We start from the raw sequence: 21267 nt of genomic DNA, 5'->3' as shown, positions 1-21267 counted from the left end.
AATCCCCTCTATTAGATTCCTTCTTTCTCAAGAGTCCCAATAAGTTTACAACATATTATGTAGATTCGGTACTAAGATTAGATACTAAGAACAATTATATATAACCAAAGAAAAATGAAAGGAAATTAGAAAACATGTGCAAGGATGCTCCATTGATATGAAATCACTCATCCAATCCATTAACCATTAACACGGTCAATAGCAAGTGAAGTGATGATACATAAACATCAAATTTCTAAACATAGACTCTCACTTCATTCCCTCTTTTCCTCTTCTCACCTATTTCTCTCTCTCTATACATTCACAATACGGGGGTTGCTCCTAAAATATGCTCTTTCTTTCTCTCTCTCAAAAGGGTTAATAACAAATCCCCCTCAACTCCTAAAACTCCATCAATATTGTTAATATTATTCCTCACTCCACAAGACCCAAAAGAAGAAAAAAAAAAAAAACCAATTAATGGTATGGTCCAAGAAAATGCATAACAACCAAATAAACCCAAAAAAAAAAAAGGAGGATTTTTCTTTTCTTTTCTTTTCCTTTTTCTTTTTTCTTTTATCTTTTATCTTTTTTCTTTTTTTTTTTCCCTTTCCCTTAAGCTATCAATATTTCTTGTTCCTTTAATTTGCAAGTGCAAATTCTTTGTAGAGAGGATAATAGTGGACCTTTTGATTATGTTTTTTTTTTTTTTCCTCTTTAGCCTTGGCGAATGCCCATGAAGTAATTAAAGTCATGATGCTGAACCCTAAGTTGCTTCAACCATGAATCAGCCACACTCAATAGTGAGACAAGCCTCTCTTGGTCCCTACCTGAGACCCACACATTCCCACCTTGCATCTTGTATGTTGCTAAACCAAATGGTGGCAAAGAGATTCCTTCCACTTCTTCCTTTTTCTTCTCATGTCCACCCTCAATATCATCATCAAGGTCCATACCTATACCATACATCAAAATGTGAACACAACACCCCCATCATGCAAACTTGCAAACCATCTTATTCATAATTTTATATTTAGCCAAAAAAATAATAAGGACAATTACATAAAAGACAAAATTTTTTTCGAATTTGTGGTTTAACTATTAATTATTTTACATTGACAGTATAAAAGAATTTTTCATATTAAAATTTTTTTAAATTATTGGTCCATAAGCCAAGTATTTTGAATACATATAAATTAAATTATAGTAAAATAATTTTATTCAATAATATCGGTCAAAGATCTTTTTTTTTTTCTTTTTTTTTTTTTTTAAAAAAAAAGAACAATTTGGCATGTTTTCTTTTAAAATTTGTACGGTTCAAGAAAGTGAATTTTGATGGGCCCTTCCATCACGGCTAGAGACATGAAAAATTGGAGGAAAAATTAGAAGAATAGAAAATAGAGAATCATGGGAGTAAAATATAATATTTAGTACCTTGAAATGAAGATGAAAGTGTGTGGTAAGTGAGGAAGCATGTGGAAAGATCTTTAATTGTTCTTCCCATGGGAATGTGATAAATCGGGTACCTGAAATTTAACAAAAATAAATGTAAAGTATGAATGAAAATTTACTATAAATTTCACTAGTACTAATAGTAAATGTTGACATACATAACTGAATGATAAATGTTAGGGCCAATTCCAAATACTATTCAAAATAAAATGTTCTTAACCATTTAGGTTTATAGTTTTGCCTTTTTTGGTGGCAGATTGAAGATGGATATGGTCATGGTCAAGAAAAAGTAGATAGGGGTAGGAGAAAAAAGTGGAAATTATTCAATTAATTACCATGCAACTGCCATCCAACTTGCAGGTGAAAGGTCTACGCTTCTTAATGACATCAACCCTGGATATCTTTGAGCTAACCCTGTGATCTGAAAAAAAAAAAAATCATAAACCATTATTGGAATCTTTATGGTCTTTTTTTTTAGTATAATGCTAACTCTTGTGTCAGAGGAACTTCTATTTGCTTAATTTAAAAGAAGAAGAAAAAGTTTTGGAAGAATTTATGCTTAAAAAAATAAAGAAAAGGGAAAATTTATAAAGAAGTGTATAATTAATAAAAATGAAAATATTCAGAAAAAAAAAGAGTATGTATTTAGCTAGATTCATACTTGAAAAGTCAAAAGGCAAAAAAAAAAAAAAAAACCTTTTACTAACTTCTACGGAGGCTAGCTATCATTCATGGAATTTTGGTTAAATCAAAACACCTTTAAGTACTTTCCCAAAATTCTATGGCTAATCAATTGGTTCCTACCTCGTTAAGGTGAGAAAAAGCAGAAGACAGATATAGATGAATGATGCACCCCATTGAAGGAAGTAGTAGTAGTAACAATAAACAAACATAATAAAACTTGTTGAAGTAAGATATGGCCTAAGAAAATTAAATTACCTTATCCATTAGAGGAACTCTTCCATATGGAGTTGATCTCTCAAAGTATTGGCAATAGAGATGACCTAATCTATCAGTAAAATGCAATTGATGAGAATCTTGTTCTACATTATTCATTCCACCTTCTTCTGAGGAACTCCCATCCCATCTCCATAACTTCTCACACTCACTCTCATCGCTCAAGGTATCACTACATGAATCCCTTGTTTCACACTCCCCTGTCTCAAACTCTTCCCTGAAATTCAATATCAATTCATCAATTAACTAACCTACTACAAAAAAGAAAAAATTTTTGAGAGAGAGAGAAACCTGAAGGTGTTGCTAGTGAAAATCTGAATTGCAGAAAGGTAAGGAACATAGTACTGAACAAGTGTGTCAGAATTGGGCAAGGTGATAGGGACACCAGCACCATACGCACTCCATTCATCATAGCGGTTCCATAGATCCCTAAGACTGAAGTATTCCACCCTTTCTCTCTCCCATGGATGCCACAAACGATTCAGGCCTTTCATCTCAGACTGCCCACACAAAAACTCATCATTCGTTCAATGATCATCATCGATATATTCCATGGGAAATTGAAAAAGATCATACCTTTGCAAGAACCTGGGATGGAATCACAGGGGTGGTGCAGCGGAGGAAGCAGTCAAGGTTGGAAGAAGAAGAATGCATTGACCCTTTTTCGAAAATCATGGTTTTTTGAGAGAGAGAAAGACAGAGATAAGAAATTCAGAGAGAGACAGAGAAATTCAGAGAGGGAGTTTCAGCTTCTGTCCCAACCCCGAAAACAGAGGCAACCCAGATTGGGTTGAAAACCAAAACAGAGAGAGAGAGAGATAGAGAGAGAGAGAGAGGGACAGAGAGAGAAAGAGAGAGAGAGATTGTCGGGATTTGAATTGAGAGAGAAAGAAAAGCTATTGAAAATGCGAGAAAACAAAGACTTCTATTTTTTGACGTTTTTAGAGACCCAATTCCATCCTCCTTCAAAATCTCAAATCTTTTTTTCTATTTCTCTCTTTAGTTACCTCGCCGGAGACTCAGATTCTCATTAAAAAACCAATGCTAAAACAGCTACCATTTTTATTTGAAGAAAACTTAACCCAACACACAAAACAACCTTAAAACACTTTAAAGCAAATGAGAACCACCCACAGAATACCAGAAAAACCAGAACCAGAGGAAGAGGTAAAAGGAAAACAGAAAACCAAAAACAAAGCTGTGATGTGATGTTATGATTCCTTGAGGATGAAGCCTTATATAAGGAGGTGTTAATTGTCTTACTCTGATCAAAACGGAAAAACAGCAAGAATTTCTGGCAGGTATCAGAAGAAAGAAAACAAAGGAGTGAGTCTGATATGGAAGAGGTTAATAACTTGTGTAAGGATAAGTCAAAAGTGATTTAATGTAAGGAGGAAAATTCCACAGAAAGAAATAAGAATGAAAGAGAATTCAGCAGGAAATGTGCTGTGAATCCTGAATGAATCAATGAAGTGAGAAGAGAAATCATAAATTGAAAGATAAACACTGAATTGGATACAACACACCAACAACTGTGCTATCATAATGCCAAATTTATACATTCATGAATTCATCAGAAAAAAAAATTAAATAAAATAATTGTCTTCTATTTGAGTTTTTATTTCTATTCTTGAGAAAACGTTAAGGAAATATAAAAAAATTTAATTATTATATATTTTTGTATGTAATTATATATGTATGTGTTGTTTGTTTCACACATTTTTAATCTTTATATTTTTTATTTTAATATATATTTTATAATCTATTATCTATTATATATCTCAAATTTTACAACCAAAATATGTCACATGTCACTTTTTCATTGCAATTGAAATTAAATTTTTCCTTTCAAAATTAAGGAATTCTCCTCTCCTCCTTATTAATTTTACAACCAAAATGTGTCACATATCGTTCTCTAATTATAATTGAAATCAAATATTTCCCTCCATCCAAAATTAAAAAATTCTTCCCTTCTCCTTACTAATTTTACAACAAAAATGTGCCACATGTCACTCCCTCATTGCAATTGAAATCAAATCTTTCCCTCTAAAATTAAAGAGTTATCCCCTCCTCCCTCTTTCTTTCTCTATTTCTCTCATTCCTTCAACCACTCTATCTATTTTATATATCATTATCAATATTAATGACTAATTACTAATTTGACAATCAAAATGTACAATATGACATTCTTTAATTGCATTAAAATTAAAATTAAAATATTAAAATTGAAACTGAAATATACCTATATTATGTATCATATATTTCTATCTAATTTAATAGTCAAATGTGTCACATGACACTCTCTTATTAAAATTGAGAGAAAATATTTTTTTTCAAAATTAATAATCTCCCTTCCTAAATTCTCTCATCTACTTCTCTCCATTTTTTTTATTTCTCTCTACTATTTTTACTCTATATATAATTTATATTTTATATTAGTAATTTGACAAATCAAAATACTTCATCCGATATTTTTTTACAATTAAAATAAATTTTTTTCTTCCAAAATTAACAAACTCTCACTCTCACTCTCATTCTTCATCTTTATCTTTCTCTCTCTTTTCTCTCGTTCTTTATTTTTTCTATCTTTCTCTTCTACAAAAAACAAAATTAACAAAATAATATAATTTAAATAAAAATATTATTATTATTATATTATTATTATACACATAATTTTTTATTTAGTTTTAGATTTTCGCCGCTTATCTTTTTAATCTATATTTTCATTTCTCTTCTTTCAAATATTTATTACATATGATTTGGAGAGAACACTAATGTTATAATTAAAAGTTAGAATCAAGATTCAATTGTTTTAAAAAAATTATTTTTGAGTTAATTTTATAATTATCAGTATAATTTTTGTATGCTAATATCTAATTATATTTTTATATACACAGGGACAAAAAATATTATTTTTAAATAGCAAGTATAAAAATTAATTATTTCTATTTGTACAACAGACTTAACAATTAATACCTAATTAAATGTAAAAGTATACACGTTAAATTATTTTAAATTTTAGATAACAAATGCTAAAATTAATTATTAATAAAAATTATACTTTTTCATATAAAAATAATAACTAAAAATCTTATTATTTAATTTTTTATCTACAGATACTTAGTCTTCTTAGTGACTTTTGTCAACCTACGATTTTTTTTTATAAAAATAGTTTGATTTTATAAATCTTGTGTGTCATGCATAATTTATGCTATAAGAACAAAGTGGACCATAATTTTAAAAAATTTATATTCCCGTAATGTTATTACGAGTAAAAATACTAGTAGTTACTGATTTTCGATGTATAAAAATACTATAAGGGTTTGTTTGGATGCCATTTTTAAAAAAATATATTTTTCTAATGATCTTTTATAAAAATAAAAATGATTTTATGTTTGGACATCTCATGTAATTATTTATTTATTTATTAATTATGTTTAGATAAAATAAGATAAAAGTACTTTTTTATTTATTTATGGTGTGAAAATATCTTTTTTTAAGGAAAAATATCTTTTAAAAAATATATAAATTGTAACTTCTTAAAAAAGATGTTTTTTTTTATTTTTCTAGTGCTATTACTTATATTGTTAGAAATTTGCCAAACACACTAAAAAATAAAAGAAAAATCTTTTTTTATTGAAAAAAGAATTTTTTTTTCATCGATTTAAAGACAACCAAACAAACACTTAGTATTTTTTGTTTTATAATTTTGTAAAGAAAATTAAAAGTGAAAGTGTGAAATAAAAACAATATCAACAAAGTCTTATCCCATTAAGAACCCATTTAAAAAGTAATTTTTTGATTTTTTAACTTATGAAAAGTAGTAGTATTAATGTCTGATACAATTTTCATAAACAAATTACAGTTTTCTAAAAAACTATTTGGATGTTTATAGAGAAGTTAAAAAAATGACGTCTTTCATAATACTATTACTTTTTATCACATTTCTATAAAATAAGCACTTTAGAACTAAAAACTCAATTATCTTAATATTTTATGTATTATTTTATTTAAATTGTTATGAAATATGGAATCAATTATAATCAAAAGATGATATTACTAAACAACAGTATCTAATTAATGCAAAAAGATAATAGTGGAATAATTAAAGGTATAAAATATATTACTTCGAATAGAAAATAAAGAGTAACAAACGTTATGAAAAAAAAATTCAAAGTAATGGATAAATGGAAACAAATTAAAGAAATACTGTACGTGGTGATAAGAATTTCAAAGAAAGTTAATTGTTTGTTAAAAAAAGCTTTCACTTTATGATATGATAATGCATTGAAATTTTAAAATTTTGCATTTTTCAATTCAAAGTCGCTTTTATAAGTTTTATTAGTCCTTAATCATACCTTATAAAACCATTTTCCCTAAATGTTATGAAGATAAGATTTTTTTTTTTATAATTTTGTACTATCATTCAAATATATGCTGCCATATTATTCATTACTTATTTGACTCTTTTTTATCAACTATTTAAATTATTACATCAATCATATTATGTGTATAATAAAATTTATTTATTAGTTATCTCTATAAAATATATATTAAGTATAAAATATATATTAGAGTTAAATAAATAAATATATATATAATACATAATAATAAATTTAATGATTGCTTTTTATCATGGAAATAGTATTTTTGTTATTATTCAAATATATAAAGATTTGATGGGATAATAATTTAAGAAAAATGCATCGTTAATGCGTTTTCAAATGTCAACAAGAAGGTAATGAGAGAAAATATAAGACAATCGTAATTAATGAAAATAAAATTAAAGAAACATAAAACAATATGTTCTGGTCCAGCCCAGCTGGTGCGTCGCCCTGATTCGAATGGCTGACCCGGTGAGAACGGGAGATCCGAATCGAGGGATTAACCCGATATCTCTACCCCTCCAGCGCAGCACCTGACAGCTGTACAGCTGGTGCCATCTATACAGATTTCTGATTTGAGCGTCGGAGTTCTTTTTGCAGGTGGCTTTTCCCTTACACCACTACTGCTTGGGATCGGAGGTCGTGTGATCCCAGCCTTCCACTCTTCAATACCACAACTCGAGAGATCCGTCCGTTCGCCAACAACCAGGTCCAGATTCCCCTCGTCTCTCTTACCCACTTCGTTTACTCAACCCGTTTGGTACCCGGCAACCGAACATTTGGCGCCGTCTGTGGGGACTGGCCTGAATGGATTTTCTGTTAGGTTCTGTGGAAGGAGATGATGGAGGCGAGCCACGTGGGGAGGAAGTGGTTCACCGAATCAGTAGGGTAGCCTCCTTGGCTTCCTCCCGTGAGCGCACAAGATCCCCCCCGGCGACGTGAGCTTCCCTCCCGTTCCCAGAAAAGACGTCCCTTCGGAGGGACGGGGAGCGACAGCGCTCGAATAATGCAGGAGCTGCGCCACAGGGTGCAAAACCTGGAGCCGGAGCTAGCGAGCAGAGAGCGCTACCAGCCTGCCCCGAGCCAATATCGTCCCCAATCTCCTCAAAGGAGGGAGGAAACCAGAGGGAGAAGTCCCTAAAGAGACCGCTCCAGACGCACACCGACCCCCCGGTCCGACCCAGAAAGCCAAGGGGAAAGTAGAGAGGTGCCGAGGAGACGACAAGACCCTATAATCTACACCCAACCTCCAGCGAGACACACCGAGGAGGAAAACCGATAGGATAGTAGAGAAAGACCACGGAGGCGACGACACCTTGTGATCATGGGGGCAACCCCTTTTCACCACTCCATTCTCGAGGTCCGGCTACCGAAGAATTTCGATAAGCCAACGGACATGAGATATGATGGCACCTAGGATCCTCTAGAACATCTAACGGCCTTTGAGGCCAGGATGAATCTAGAAGGTGTGGGTGATGAAGTGAGATGTTACGCCTTCCCCGTAACCTTAGCAGGGCCGGCAATCCGCTGGTTCAACGCTCTCTCCCAAGGCTCCGTGACAACTTTTGCGGACATAACCTGCACCTTCCTGGCTCAGTTTACCACTCGTATTGCTAAAGCTAAGCACCCGATCAACTTGCTAGGGGTGACACAGAGAAGCGGGAAACCGACAAGGAAGTACCTAGACAAGTTCAACGATGAATTCCTGGAGATTGACGGCCTAACCGACTCGGTGGCCAGCTTGTGCTTGACGAATGGGCTGTTGAACGAAGATTTCAGGAAGTACCTTACCACCAAGCCCGTGTGGACGATGCAAGAAATCCAAAATGTGGCTTGGGAGTACATCAACGACGAGGAGGTTAGCCAAGTCGTAGCAGCCAACAAGCGGCAGCCCGCCTATCACCCTGCTCGTCAGCCCGGTAACGGAAAAAGGCCTAAGGAGCACTCCAGGGACGGAGGGCCTGCTAAGACCTTTAAGCCGTTCTCCCGGGTAGGAAAGTTCACTAACTACAATCCCCTGACGGCCCCGATCATCGAGGTGTACCAGCAAATAGCCGACAAAGGCATCTTGTCGAAGCTCCGCCAACTCAAGGATAGAACTGGAGGGAACAAAAACCTCTACTGCGAGTACCACAAAGGCTTCGGCCATAAAACCCAAGATTGTTTTGACCTGAAGGATGCTCTGGAGTAGGCGATCCAGGAAGGTAAGCTGGCAGAGTTCTCTCACCTCATGAGAACCCAGGAGACGAGATCGGGACCGATCTGGCGACGACAGGAGCCGCGCCGTGAGACCAAGGCAAGAGCCCGAGGAGGATAATGAATGCGGCCTAACCATTGTAAACGTTGTAGTCGGGAGAGATGTTGCCCCTAGGTCGAAGTCAGCATGCAGAAAAGATGCCAAAACCTTGGCTGTGTCATCGTCTAGTCCACGGCCTTCCTCCAGGAGAGTCCCGTCAATATCATTTGGACCAGAGGACCAGTGGTTCGACCTCTTATTGTAGAACCCTCCAATGGTTATCACAGCAAGAGTGAGAACTGGTTTGGTCAAGCGAATCCTCATGGACACCGGAGCCGATTCGAACATCATGTTCCGAAATGTGTTTGATGCTCTGGGTCTCCGAGACACCGACCTGAAAACCCACCAACACGGTATGGTCAGCTTAGGAGATAACTTTATCAAGCCTGATGGAATAGTCTCCCTACCATTTTCCATAGGAGGAGGTCGAGGGAAAAGGTCGGTAATGGCGGAGTTCGTTATTCTAAGAGACTCCACGGCCTACAACCTCATCTTGGGAAGGAAAACAATCAATGAGCTCGGAGCAGTAATATGAAGTTTGCGACAATGCCAGCCTCTCCCTAAGAAAGAAGTCAAAAGAGGCATCCGAGGTCTTCCTAGCTGACCTAGATGCCAGGGTCGACAACAAGCAAAGACCTGAACCTGAAGGAGATCTCGAGAAGTTCAGGGTCGGCGAATCGGAAGACAAGTTCACCTTCGTGAACCAGAACCTGCCTCACTACTTGAAAGATCCGTTGGTGGAGATGATTCGAGCAAACGGTGATCTGTTCGCCTGGACCCCAGCCGACATGCCAGGAATTGACCCCCAGTTCATGTCACACTACCTGGCTGTGAAAGCAGAGGCCAAACCCGTGGCACAAAGAAGAAGAAAGATGTCCCAGGAAAGAGCTGGCGAGGTGGCCAGGCAAACGGCCAGCTTGTTAGCAGCGGGGTTTATCTGAGAACTGGACTACTAGACCTGGTTGTCAAATGTAGTCTTAGTCAAGAAGGCTAATGGGAAATGGAGGATGTGTGTGGACTATTCCGACCTCAACAAGGCATGCCCCAACGACTCCTTTCCCCTCCCTAACATTGATGCTCTAGTAGACGCGGCATCGGGGTATCGGTTTCTGAGTTTCATGGACGCATACTCTGGCTACAACCTGATACCAATGCACCGTCCAGATGAGGAGAAAACGGCGTTCATAACGCCAATGGGTACGTACTGCTATAAGGTGATGCCGTTTGGACAAAAAAACGCAGGAGCTACATACCAAAGGCTGATGAATAAGGTATTTAGTAGTCTTATCAGCAAAATGGTAGACGTGTACGTAGACGACATCCTGGTGAAGACCACCCAGGCCGAAGACCTCATCAGCGATCTAGAGACCATGTTCGCATCTCTTCGGCGGCACAACATGAGGCTTACCCCTCTCAAGTGCGCCTTCGCCATGCAAGACGGGAAGTTCTTGGGTTTCATGATAACCCAAAGAGGAGTGGAAGCCAACCCAGAGAAATGTGAAGCAATCTTGCGGATGACGAGCCCGGGATGTGTTAAAGACGTGCAAAGACTGACGGGAAGACTCACGGCGATATCCCGGTTCCTCAGCGCGTCGGCTGCCAAAGCTCTTCCGTTCTTCAACTTGATGAAAAAAGGGATAGTGTTTGAATGGACCCCGGCGTGCGAGGAAGCATTCAATCACTTCAAGAGCGTAATTTCGACAGCCCCTGTCCTCAGCAAACCCAAGAATGGCGAGACGCTGTTCTTGTACTTAGCAGTAACTGATGAGGCTTTGGCGACCGTCCTGGTACGGGAAGAGGGAAAGATTCAACAGCCAGTCTAGTTTGTGAGCAAGGCGTTGCAAGGGGCAGAGTTGAGATCATAGTTGTCAGAACCGAACCGGTGATCGAACCGATCAGGTTACTGGGTCACTGGGTCACTGGTTCAACCGGTGGGTCACTGGTTGAACCGATAGAACCGGTCGTACGTAAATAAAAAATATAAAATAGTAAAAAATTGAATAAAGTGACAATTAGGTCCTTAAAATTTTTGACTTCAGATTAATTAGCCCTTGAAAAAAAAAATAAAGTACCAATTTGGTCCTTCAAGATAGTAAATGATGAACACATTATGTCCCTCCATTAATTTATCATGTGAAATTTAGTGGTAATGCTTATATGTCCCTACTAATTAGTCCTAAGTCGAAATCTTCGAAGAACTACTAACTCAATACTGTAAAAAATTTAAAATAAATATCTTTACTAACATTTTAATATGTAAATGTAAATATTAAAATATTTTATACTTATTTTAATAATTCTATAAATTTCAAAGAATTAAAAAATTGATTATAAAACTAAAATTAAATTAAATAAATATAAAATAATTCAGTTGTGGCGAAGGTGTAATATATAAGATGATGAGGGGTGACAAATGGGAAGGTGGATAATAAGTATGTTATGTAGTTTGTGTTTTGTTGGATCCTAATTTCCTTTACTGAGTTGTATTGTATAATGTATAGTTTGGTGAGCAATGGTATTGGTTGGTCAGTGGCTGAGGTTGTCACGACTTATCTGCCTTTAAAGCCCCACCTGCCCCTCTTCTTAGTCTTTTAGGCTATGTATATAATATATAAAATAATTAGCACATAGATTTACAAATGAAAGCATCAGCTTGGCGGCATTCCTTATTGAAGCCTAACAAGGAGGCATGGGTTTGATACCTATTGCATGCATTTTTTGAATATTGGATCCAATATTCAAATGCTGCTCGAGCACCCAAGACCTGCATTTATTGGGAGCACCATAGGACCGGCCGGTTCACAGATTACATCAAACCGGCCGGTTTTGTCCGATTTATGATGAACTGCCCAATTTTTAGCGGTTCAGATCCTTGTTCGGTCCAATGTTTCAATCGAACCGGCCAGACTACCGATTTACCGGTTTTTCGATCGAACCGGCCAGTCCGGTCCGGTTCTGACAACTATGGTTGAGATACAGTAAGCTGAAAAAGCTGGCATATGTGCTCCTGACCTCCTCCCGTAGGTTGCGACAATATTTCCAAGGACACCAGATAATCGTTAGGACGAACCGAGCGATCCGCCAAGTACTACCAAAACCCGACCTAGCGGGTAGGATGATGACCTGAGCAATCGAACTATCTCAATACGACCTACAGTACGAACCCAGACATGCAATCAAGGCCCAAGCAATGGCTGATTTCCTGGTGAAAGTAACGGGAAACCCTCCCGAGACACCGACCACACAGTGGAAACTCCATGTAGACGGAACCTCCAACCAAACATTCGGGGGAGCGGGAATCATCCTAGAGAGTCCAACTGGAGTCGTGTATGAGCAATAAGTCAAATTCGAGTTTTCAGTGTCCAGTAACCAAGAAGAATATGAGGCCCTTCCTGGCGGCCTACTATTGGCAAGGGAAGTCGGGGCCACCAGAATGGAAGTATTCAGCGACTATCAGGTCGTTACATCGTAGATTAATGGAACGTATCAAGCCAGGGACTCACTGCTGCAAAAATACTTGGAGAAGGTCAAAAAGCTGAGTGAGGAGTTCAATGAGGTCACGGTACAGTACGTTTCGAGGGAAAGAAACACCCGAGCTGATCTCCTATCAAAGCTAGCGAGCACGAAGCCAGGAACAGGAAACCGATCTTTGATTTAAGGTTTAGTGAAGGAACCAACAGTGACCTTTCATATAACTCGGGCGGCCGACTTCCCCTCATGGATGGATCCAATAACCGATTTCTTGGAAAACGGTAAGCTCCCTGATGACGACAAGACAGCAAAAGCACTGAGGAGAGAAGCGGCCAAATATATAATAATACAAGGCCAACTATTTAAGAAAGGGCTGAACCAACCTTTATTGAAGTGCCTACTCCCCGACCAGACGGACTACGTGTTAAGCGAAGTCCACGAGGGGTGTTGCGGCCACCATATAGGAGGAAAGGCCTTAGCTCGAAAGCTCGTCAGGGCTGGCTACTATTGGCCATCAATGATGGCGGATTCCCAAGAGTTCGTGAAGAAATGCAGGAGATGCCAGGAAAACGCCAACTTTCATAAAGCGCTGGCGACTGAACTAAGCCTGCTGATGGCCTCCCGACCATTCTCCCAATGGGGCGTCGACCTGTTAGGACCTTTCCCGGTCGGGCCTGGGCAGGTCAAGTACCTAATAGTTGCCATCGATTATTACACCAAGTGGGTGGAGGCTGAGCCGTTGGCCAGCACATCCTTGGCGAACTGCCGAAAGTTCATGTGGAGGCAAGTAATAGCCAGATTTGGAATCCCGGAGGTTGTCATCTCAGACAACGGAACACAGTTTGCCGACAAAAAGTTCGGGAAATTCCTCGCTGATTTGGGGATAAAGCAGAAGTTCTCGTCTATCGAGCACCCCCAAACTAACGGCCAAGTTGAAGCAGCGAACAAGGTCATCCTACAAGGTCTTAAAAAGCGACTTGACCAGAAGAAGGGAGCCTGGGCAGACGAGCTAGCGTCGGTCCTATGGTCTTATTGCATAATGCAGCAATCCTCCACCGGGGAGACGCCCTTCCGACTCACTTATGGGGTTGAGGCGATAATACCCGTGGAGATTGGGGAACCGAGCCCACGATTACTCTTGGGAGGAGTCGAGGAAGCCGTGGAGAAGGACTTAGTAGATGAGACTAGAGAGATGGCCCACTTGTCAGAAACGGCGTTGAAACAAAGAATGGCCCTGCGTTACAATGCTAAAGTGCTAAAGAGATATTTCGAGCTAAACGACCTAGTCTTATGACGCAACGACGTGGGGATCCCGACACCAGGGGAAGGAAAGTTGGCAGCAAATTGGAAAGATCCATACAGGATAAAGGAAGTAGTTGGCAACGGAGCCTATAAGCTGGAACGACTAGACAGCAGAGAGGTTTCAAGAATGTGGAATGCAAAAAACCTAAGAAGATTCTACTCCTAGAAGTCGAAGCACACCCGGCGGGCAGCCAATGTCCGTGTTTAGTAAGGCCCGTTTTATTTTATGCTCACATTATCTCCCATTGGTTGTCTATGTGAATTGCAATTTATCATGATATAATTGTATTCAGACTACACTAATTGTTCCTCTCTCGTTTCATATTTTAATACACTGTTCAAAATTGTTATCAAATTACTTTGCCTAGTAAAGTAACCAATTCAATAACGACACGACATCTCGGGACTGATCACCCCAGGAACCACTGAAGTCACGAACGCTACAACAAACAGCTATTAAATAAGGCCAAACTTCAAGCGCTTAAACGAAAAAGCCACGGCTCAGCTTCGTTTTTGTCATAACATTGTTTCAAAGTTAAATAATTACACATAAAAGCCCTGAGATGGCTTCAAAAAGTCAGAACGGTAGAACGGCAAAAGATGTCTTACAAACTACCAAACAAAGACAGAGATAAAGTACAAAAAGCTCATTTCTTCGGAAGATCAACGATATTGCCATCCTTAATGGTCTTGAAGGCACTGACCACCGAAGTGTCAAAGTCGGGGACCAACAACTTCACTTGAGCCTTAATCGCCTCTTCGGTATCCCCAATAGCATTCCGAGCGAGCTTCACCGTCTCCTTGTGCTTTTTCTTCCACTCGGCAGCCTCAGACTTGGCAGCCTCAGACTTGGCAGTGTTCACCAAGGAGACGGCATCGTCATGCTCTTTCTCCAACTCCTTCACCCGACCTTGAGCGGCGTTGAGCTGGCCCTCTAAAGTGAGTTCCCGCTCGGTAAGACGGGCGACCGTCGCATCAGAAGTCTTCACCTTCTCCTCAGAAGTGGCCAGCTGCGCCTGCAAAGACTTCACTTTGGCTTTATACTTTTCATTGGCGCTAACGGATGACTAAAGGTTGTTCTCTAGAGATCGAGCCCCCGCCAAGACGGGCTCCGCCTTCCTTGCTATGGTGGCCGCCCGAAGTAAGGTGCAGTACACCCATTTGGCCTGGGAGGCAAAGTCTCCACCATGGAAGATGTCCTCTGTGCTGGGCATGAGTTGACAATCAATAAAGCTCCCGCCATCAAAGTTCTTTTCCATTATAGTAAGGGCTCCCTCGGGACTCGAAGACGGCTTCCTCTTCCTCGGGTTATCGACAACGATGACCTCGGGCCCCGCCCCCTCTTGCTCGACCTCTTGTTGGGGGGTGGACCCGTGCTTGTACCGATCGCATCCCCTTGAGGGGGTTAGGATTGTGCGTCGGCAGTAGTAGAAGCTGGTGCGGCATCAGTATGAGTGGCAGAACTATCCTCACTGTCATTAAGGAACATCTGAAACAAATTTTTAAGACCAACCTACTCGCCAGCCATTGACACTGAAACATGGAAACACATAAGAGATCAGTAGGGGAAACGTTAAACAAATAAGATGAATTCAGCAGGTTACAAGTAAACGGTAACTCACAAATATAACCCCTTGCCATCTCGCGGTCACGCATAAGAAGGTGTGGGTTGACATTATTCCTACCAAAAACAGCCAATAGGACGTCGGCAATCTTTTTATTTTGTGGGGTCAGGCATTTATACGTCACCTTCATGAACGCGTTGGCCCCCGCTCCAAAACTCCAGTAGGTCGGGATGCGGCGTTCCCCCTCCAGAGTTAGCCAGAAGGGATGCCAACCTGCGACGGGACGAACCTTAAAGTATTTATCTTTAAAGCCGTGATAGGAATCCTTGAACAGGCCAAAGATCCTCTGACCTTGGGCTGACCGAAACGACATGAATCTCTTTTTGGCTCTTCCCTCTTTTGAAGGATTTGTTAAGACAAAAAGAAATAAGAAGACCTCCACTGAGGCCGGTAGCTCTAAAAACTCGCAAACCATTTCAAAACAGTGGATAGAAGCCCAGCTATTCGGATGTAGTTGAGACGGCGCTACATCACATCGGTTAAGCAGCGCCATTTGGAAGGGAGAAAAAGGAATGCGAATCCCCAAGTTGGTGAACATCGCCTTGTACATCCAAATCCAATCAGCAACTCGGGGGGTATGCAAATTTAAATAGCATATTCGCTCCCGGTCAGCAAGAACGAACACCTCATAATTCTCTTCCTTGGGACCTCCCCCGCATAGGTATTCGGCTTGTTAGAACTCTGTAAGTTCTTCCAAGGTTATCTGGGAGAGGGTGTCCTTCACATCCGAAGTCACACAGGCGTACCGGTCCGCAGGAACCCTCGCGACGGGACGTTGGGCCAAATCTACAGTAGAGGCACCACTCAGAGTCAGACTATGAGGACGGGAGATCGGGAAATTGGAACTAATACCAGACGCTACAGCTTGCCTATCTACAGTTACACAGAGGCTAAATCTACAGTCAAGCGAAGGCTAAAAGACTAAAAACCAAAAACCTGAAATGGTTACCCCCCTAATGCCTACCTAACATTGGCACAATACAAACAAGCAACCCAAATACACAATACAGGCTCGAAGCAGAACTCAGGAAAACAACATAAACGTGAAATCAAACTAAAAGAATAGAGAAGGAAGAAGTAACTTACCAGAATGATGATGATGATGATCGAAAGGAGCTGGAAAACCTCAAAGGGATTTGGACGAAACGAGCGATTCACAGCAAAGAACCTCAGAAAGTGTGGAAGGAAAATGAGAAATGAGTGGTTATGATTTGGGAAAACTGAAACGTAAAGATGAGGAACTGAGTAATAACTGACGCCTAGAAGCGCGAAAGACAGGGTCAAGATGGACATTTCGCGCAGGGTTCAAATCACCCATTAAGAGCATTAAATGCTTGACGCGAAGAACGAGGCAACAAAAGGCGTTCCCTCGAAGCGACAAGACCCACTCGCGCGTGGGGGGCACGTCTCTACCACGAGTGGCGTCAAGCCGGCCAAGTGACGATGCGACCAAAGGCGACAGAATGTGCCAACTACGGCGCTCGCGGCCCTAGCTGGCGCATTGGGGGCACTGTTCCGGCCCAACCTAGCTAGTGCGTTGCCCTTATTCGAACGGCCGACCCGGCGAGAACGGGAGACCCGAACTGGGGATTAACCCGATATCTCTACCCCTCCAGCGCAACACCTGACAGCTGGGGGAAAAAGAAACGTCCTGGAAGGAGGGTCCGTTCTTGTGGACCCGCCCTAGGCACGAGGTATATAGGGGGAGGGCCCTACCCCTCTCCAATGTATGTCACTATCTCTTCACTTTTTCTGCCATTTGTACGGATTTCTGACTTGAGCGTCGGAGTCCTTTTTACAGGTGGTTCCCCCCTTACACCACTACTGCTCGAGAGGTCGCGTAATCCCAGCCTTCCACTCTTCAATACCACAACTTGGGAGATCCACCTGTTCGCCAAAAAACCAAGTCCAGATTCCCCTCGTCTTTCTTACCCACTTCATTTACTCAACCTGTTTGATACCCGGCAACCGAACATAATATATTTTACTTTAAAATTCTACTATAATAAATAATGGTAGAGAATATAAAATTTTTTTAATAAATAGAATTAAAATATTAGTTTTACATAAAAGTTTTAACACTCCCTCCGTTATATAGAAATTATTAGTATGTAATTAGCAGATAATATATAAAGAATTAATAATTAAATTAGTCTTTAAAAAATTATCTAATTTTTAACTTTATCTTTAAAAAGTTTTATCAATTAAATTAGTTCTTCGATTCAAAGATTATAAATTAATTATTTTTGTTCTTCCGTTATTTAATTGTCAATTTTTATCAACAATTAATGATACAAAATATTAACTCACATCACATATAAAACCTAACATATCTAATTAGACGCTAAATAAATATATTTATAAAAAATAATTAATTTAGTGTTATTAGATTATATTAGGATTAAGATTTATAAAATTAAAAAAATAAATTAAATTGATAAATTTTTATAAATATATTTATTCAAAGTCTAATTAAATATATAGTCTAATTAAATATCATATATATTGTTAGTTAATATTTTATATTATTAAATATTGACAAAAAATTATTAATTACGTGATAAAAAATAAAAATAATTAATTTATAATTTTTAAAAGACTAATTTAATTGATAAAATATTTTTAAAATAAATTTAAAAAATAGTCCATTTTTTAAAAATTAATTTAATCATTAGTCTGACGCACACATGAGTATAATAGTTATTCAATGTGTGTGTGTGAAAACAATCTATGGAAATAGCTTTCCAAGAATGAGTATAATAGTTATTTAATGTACACATCAAATTTTCAGTTGCATGAAATTTTGAGAATATAATGTATTTTTGGCTTTTTTGCAAGAAAAGGAACCGACTATATGATGCATAAACAATAATGCATTCATTATTCTAAAATTCGAAATGTTGTAGAAATATAAAAACGTTTTGCGGAATTTACAACCAAAATTAAAAATAGTAAGACTGAATTCAAATACGGCCAAGGTTGTTATCTTACATTTTTTAATTTTATTAATTAACAAGTTGTGACCTTACTTTAATTATGCAATATATAATTAGTTCCTTTTTTGTATTTACTGGTACATATAGAACGAGGTTTGTTAATTTTGTGTTACTAACTTACTATTCCACAGCATCTTTGAATCTTTCGTTGGATTGGATCGTGGATTTAAATTTAAGGCTACACTCTTGATTGGTTAATGAAACAAAAGCGGGGGTGTTTTCTTTTTCATCATTTAAAAAACAGAATACCTTCTGTTTTTAATTTTGCATATTGTTATACGATTAACAAAATATATGATGGACTAATAATATTTGTTTTACACTTTTACTAAATTTTAGCTTTTTACATATATGCCATACATGAAATTAAAATCTAAAAGTGATCGATTAATTATTATTTTTCGTTTGCACAGATGAATAAAAAATCATTCAACTTCTTCTGGATTTTTCTTAATATTTTTCAACTGTAAAATGATTGAATATAATTGCAGGTTTTGATTTAATAAAAAGCAACACTACTGTTATTTCATCCGTTTTTGAAATAAAATACAAAAAATAGAAAATAAATATTTTTTTTATATTTAATTTTAGAAAATATAAAATACATAAATTTACACCCTGTAAAACCTTTTTTTTTTTTGTAATTATGATTTATGAATTTCTATTTTAGAATCGGCCTTTGTCAAACGTAGTCATAAGAAATCTTATATTATCATATAAAGTATTACAGTAACACTAAGGAGATAATATTTATCTAAAGTTATTTTATATATAATATATATAACATTTATAATTATATATTTATTACATCTAAAATTATATAATTATTTTAGTGATAAATAAAGATGGAGTTAGACTAAATTTAAAAAAGAGACAAAATTAAATTTATAATATGAAAAAAACTAAATTAAATATTTTAGGAGGATTGAATTAAAATTTTTATATAATTTATGAAGAAAAACTGAGATTTAGAAAGATCATTGTCCCCTTTCTCTTACATGAGACGATGATAATTAATAAATATTAAATAAAATAATTTTAGACTATTTGAAAATATTATTATGGGAATCCTAACTCCAAGGCAAGTTCTAATAAATAAAAAACTTCAAAGTTTACATTTAAATCAAGAATCATTTTTACAATTCTAATTATTATTAGCTGTGAGTGATTAATATAAGTGTAATAAAATTGGCCTCTACTTCACTTCTGATAGGTATATATAGTAGGATAGGAAAAATTATAAGTAATTATTCGTCGTGTTGGGCAAAGTTTCAACAACGATCTTAATCTCTTTAATTAGCTAGTAGTATAGTGTTACGAAAAATAGAAAATAGAGAGGAGGCGTTAATAATATAAAAATTGAAAGCGAAATTTATCAATGTCCGCAAACAAACATGCAACTAATATCTCATCCATTAACAACTAAATTCATTTGCCTTTGAAATTTGTTGGTTAGCAATTAGCATATAAAAATGGTTAGTGTAGTACAATTATATATTATACATAATTAATAATAATGATTATGTTACCTCTAATTTGTAGTGTACCTTTTTTTCTTCTAGCATTGGTGCAAGAATACAAATACTAATTCAAGAGTATATTAATATTACTATTATTTCGTTACGTAGCCATAAAACTAATAAGCGTTAAACTAACCAAGACGAAAAGGTAGCTTAGAGTGAGATTAGGGGAAAGAAAAGTAAAATTAAGTTCATTATTATTGTATGGCAGAAAACAAAAATTGGAATAATTGAAAGATATAATAATGATTCAACACCTGAATTACCTAGCAAGTACGGCATGTAACTCGTTCAACAAAAGTTGGAAATAAACTCGGTAAAGATATTTAAAGTTGTTCTTACGTAAAAATTTAAGTTTAAATATTGATACATATCAAATTTAGGAAAATGTTAGGATCCAATATTTTAGTGTAAAAAAAAAAGAGAGAATTGGCTAATAATGTTAATGTAAATATGAAAAAAAATAAGGTGGAAACTCAGGTGAAGTCAACTTCACGTAAAGTTGATACGTAAGAGTTGTTAGATGATTTGATTGATTTGACTAAATTTTCATCCAACGGCTCTCAGATATCAATTTCACGTGAAGTCAACTTCAGCTGAGTTTTCACCAAAACATAAAATAAACAGTTACCCATCCATTTATCTATTATGTTAGGTGGATGGTGTGTAGTAATTTGCAAAATTATTTCATATAATAAAAATCTTACCTTATAAAAGAAATTCTACATATCACACAATTCAATGAAATATGACATCTAATTTATTTAATTATTGGTTAGATTGGATTGAATATATATATGAGATTTATAATTCATCATGCTTAATTAAACACAACTAGTTTTTGCTGCTTTATTTCCTTGTTGCTATGGTTGTGGATTATGTAATATTTTTATCAAATTAATTTTTGTGAATAGATTTAGTTATGTTATGCCATTGAACACCTGAAAAGTCTCCTTAATATTTACCTACCTCTTCAAGGATAGGAAAGTTTTTGTTTTTTGTTTTTTGTTTTTTGTTTTTTGTTTTTTTTTTTTTTTTTTTTTTTTTTTTTTTTTTTACATTTTTGTGTTTAATTAATTCTAAACTGAACAACCTATTAATACGTTGTGTACGCCGTTTATTATTGAGATTTTTGTCTTATTTAGGGACGTAATCTCTATACTTTTCAAAAAACCAGTTTTTGTTCTTTATGAGAAGTCAAAATACGTAGCTTCTCAATATATATATATAAAAGAAATATGTAGCTTCTCACTAACATTTTTTTAAAAAAAAAATATAATTACT

The 21267-nt window shown here is 36.9% G+C and overlaps 2 protein-coding genes across 2 annotated transcripts; one reads left to right on the top strand and one right to left on the bottom strand.

The window, feature by feature from the left end:
- Positions 1–125: 125 nt before the first annotated feature.
- On the bottom strand, positions 126–3996 carry LOC112771464 (uncharacterized). The gene is made up of 6 exons (XM_025816226.3): positions 2965–3996; positions 2680–2888; positions 2371–2605; positions 1767–1852; positions 1414–1505; positions 126–935 (listed from the first exon to the last, which is right to left on the bottom strand). Exons 1-6 carry the CDS (start codon positions 3061–3063, stop codon positions 697–699), a joined length of 960 nt encoding a protein of 319 aa, XP_025672011.1. The 5' UTR covers positions 3064–3996; the 3' UTR covers positions 126–696.
- Positions 3997–8226: 4230 nt separating this feature from the next.
- Positions 8227–8964, top strand: LOC112769545 (uncharacterized). The gene has a single exon (XM_025814054.1). The coding sequence runs from the start codon at positions 8227–8229 to the stop codon at positions 8962–8964; it is 738 nt and encodes a 245-aa protein (XP_025669839.1).
- The last annotated feature ends 12303 nt before the right edge of the window (positions 8965–21267 follow it).

This window comes from Arachis hypogaea, chromosome 18 (assembly GCF_003086295.3).
Source record: "Arachis hypogaea cultivar Tifrunner chromosome 18, arahy.Tifrunner.gnm2.J5K5, whole genome shotgun sequence".
Classification (NCBI taxonomy): Eukaryota; Viridiplantae; Streptophyta; class Magnoliopsida; order Fabales; family Fabaceae; genus Arachis; species Arachis hypogaea.
Note: the sequence above shows the minus strand (reverse complement) of the source record. Positions and strands in the feature narration are given on the sequence as shown.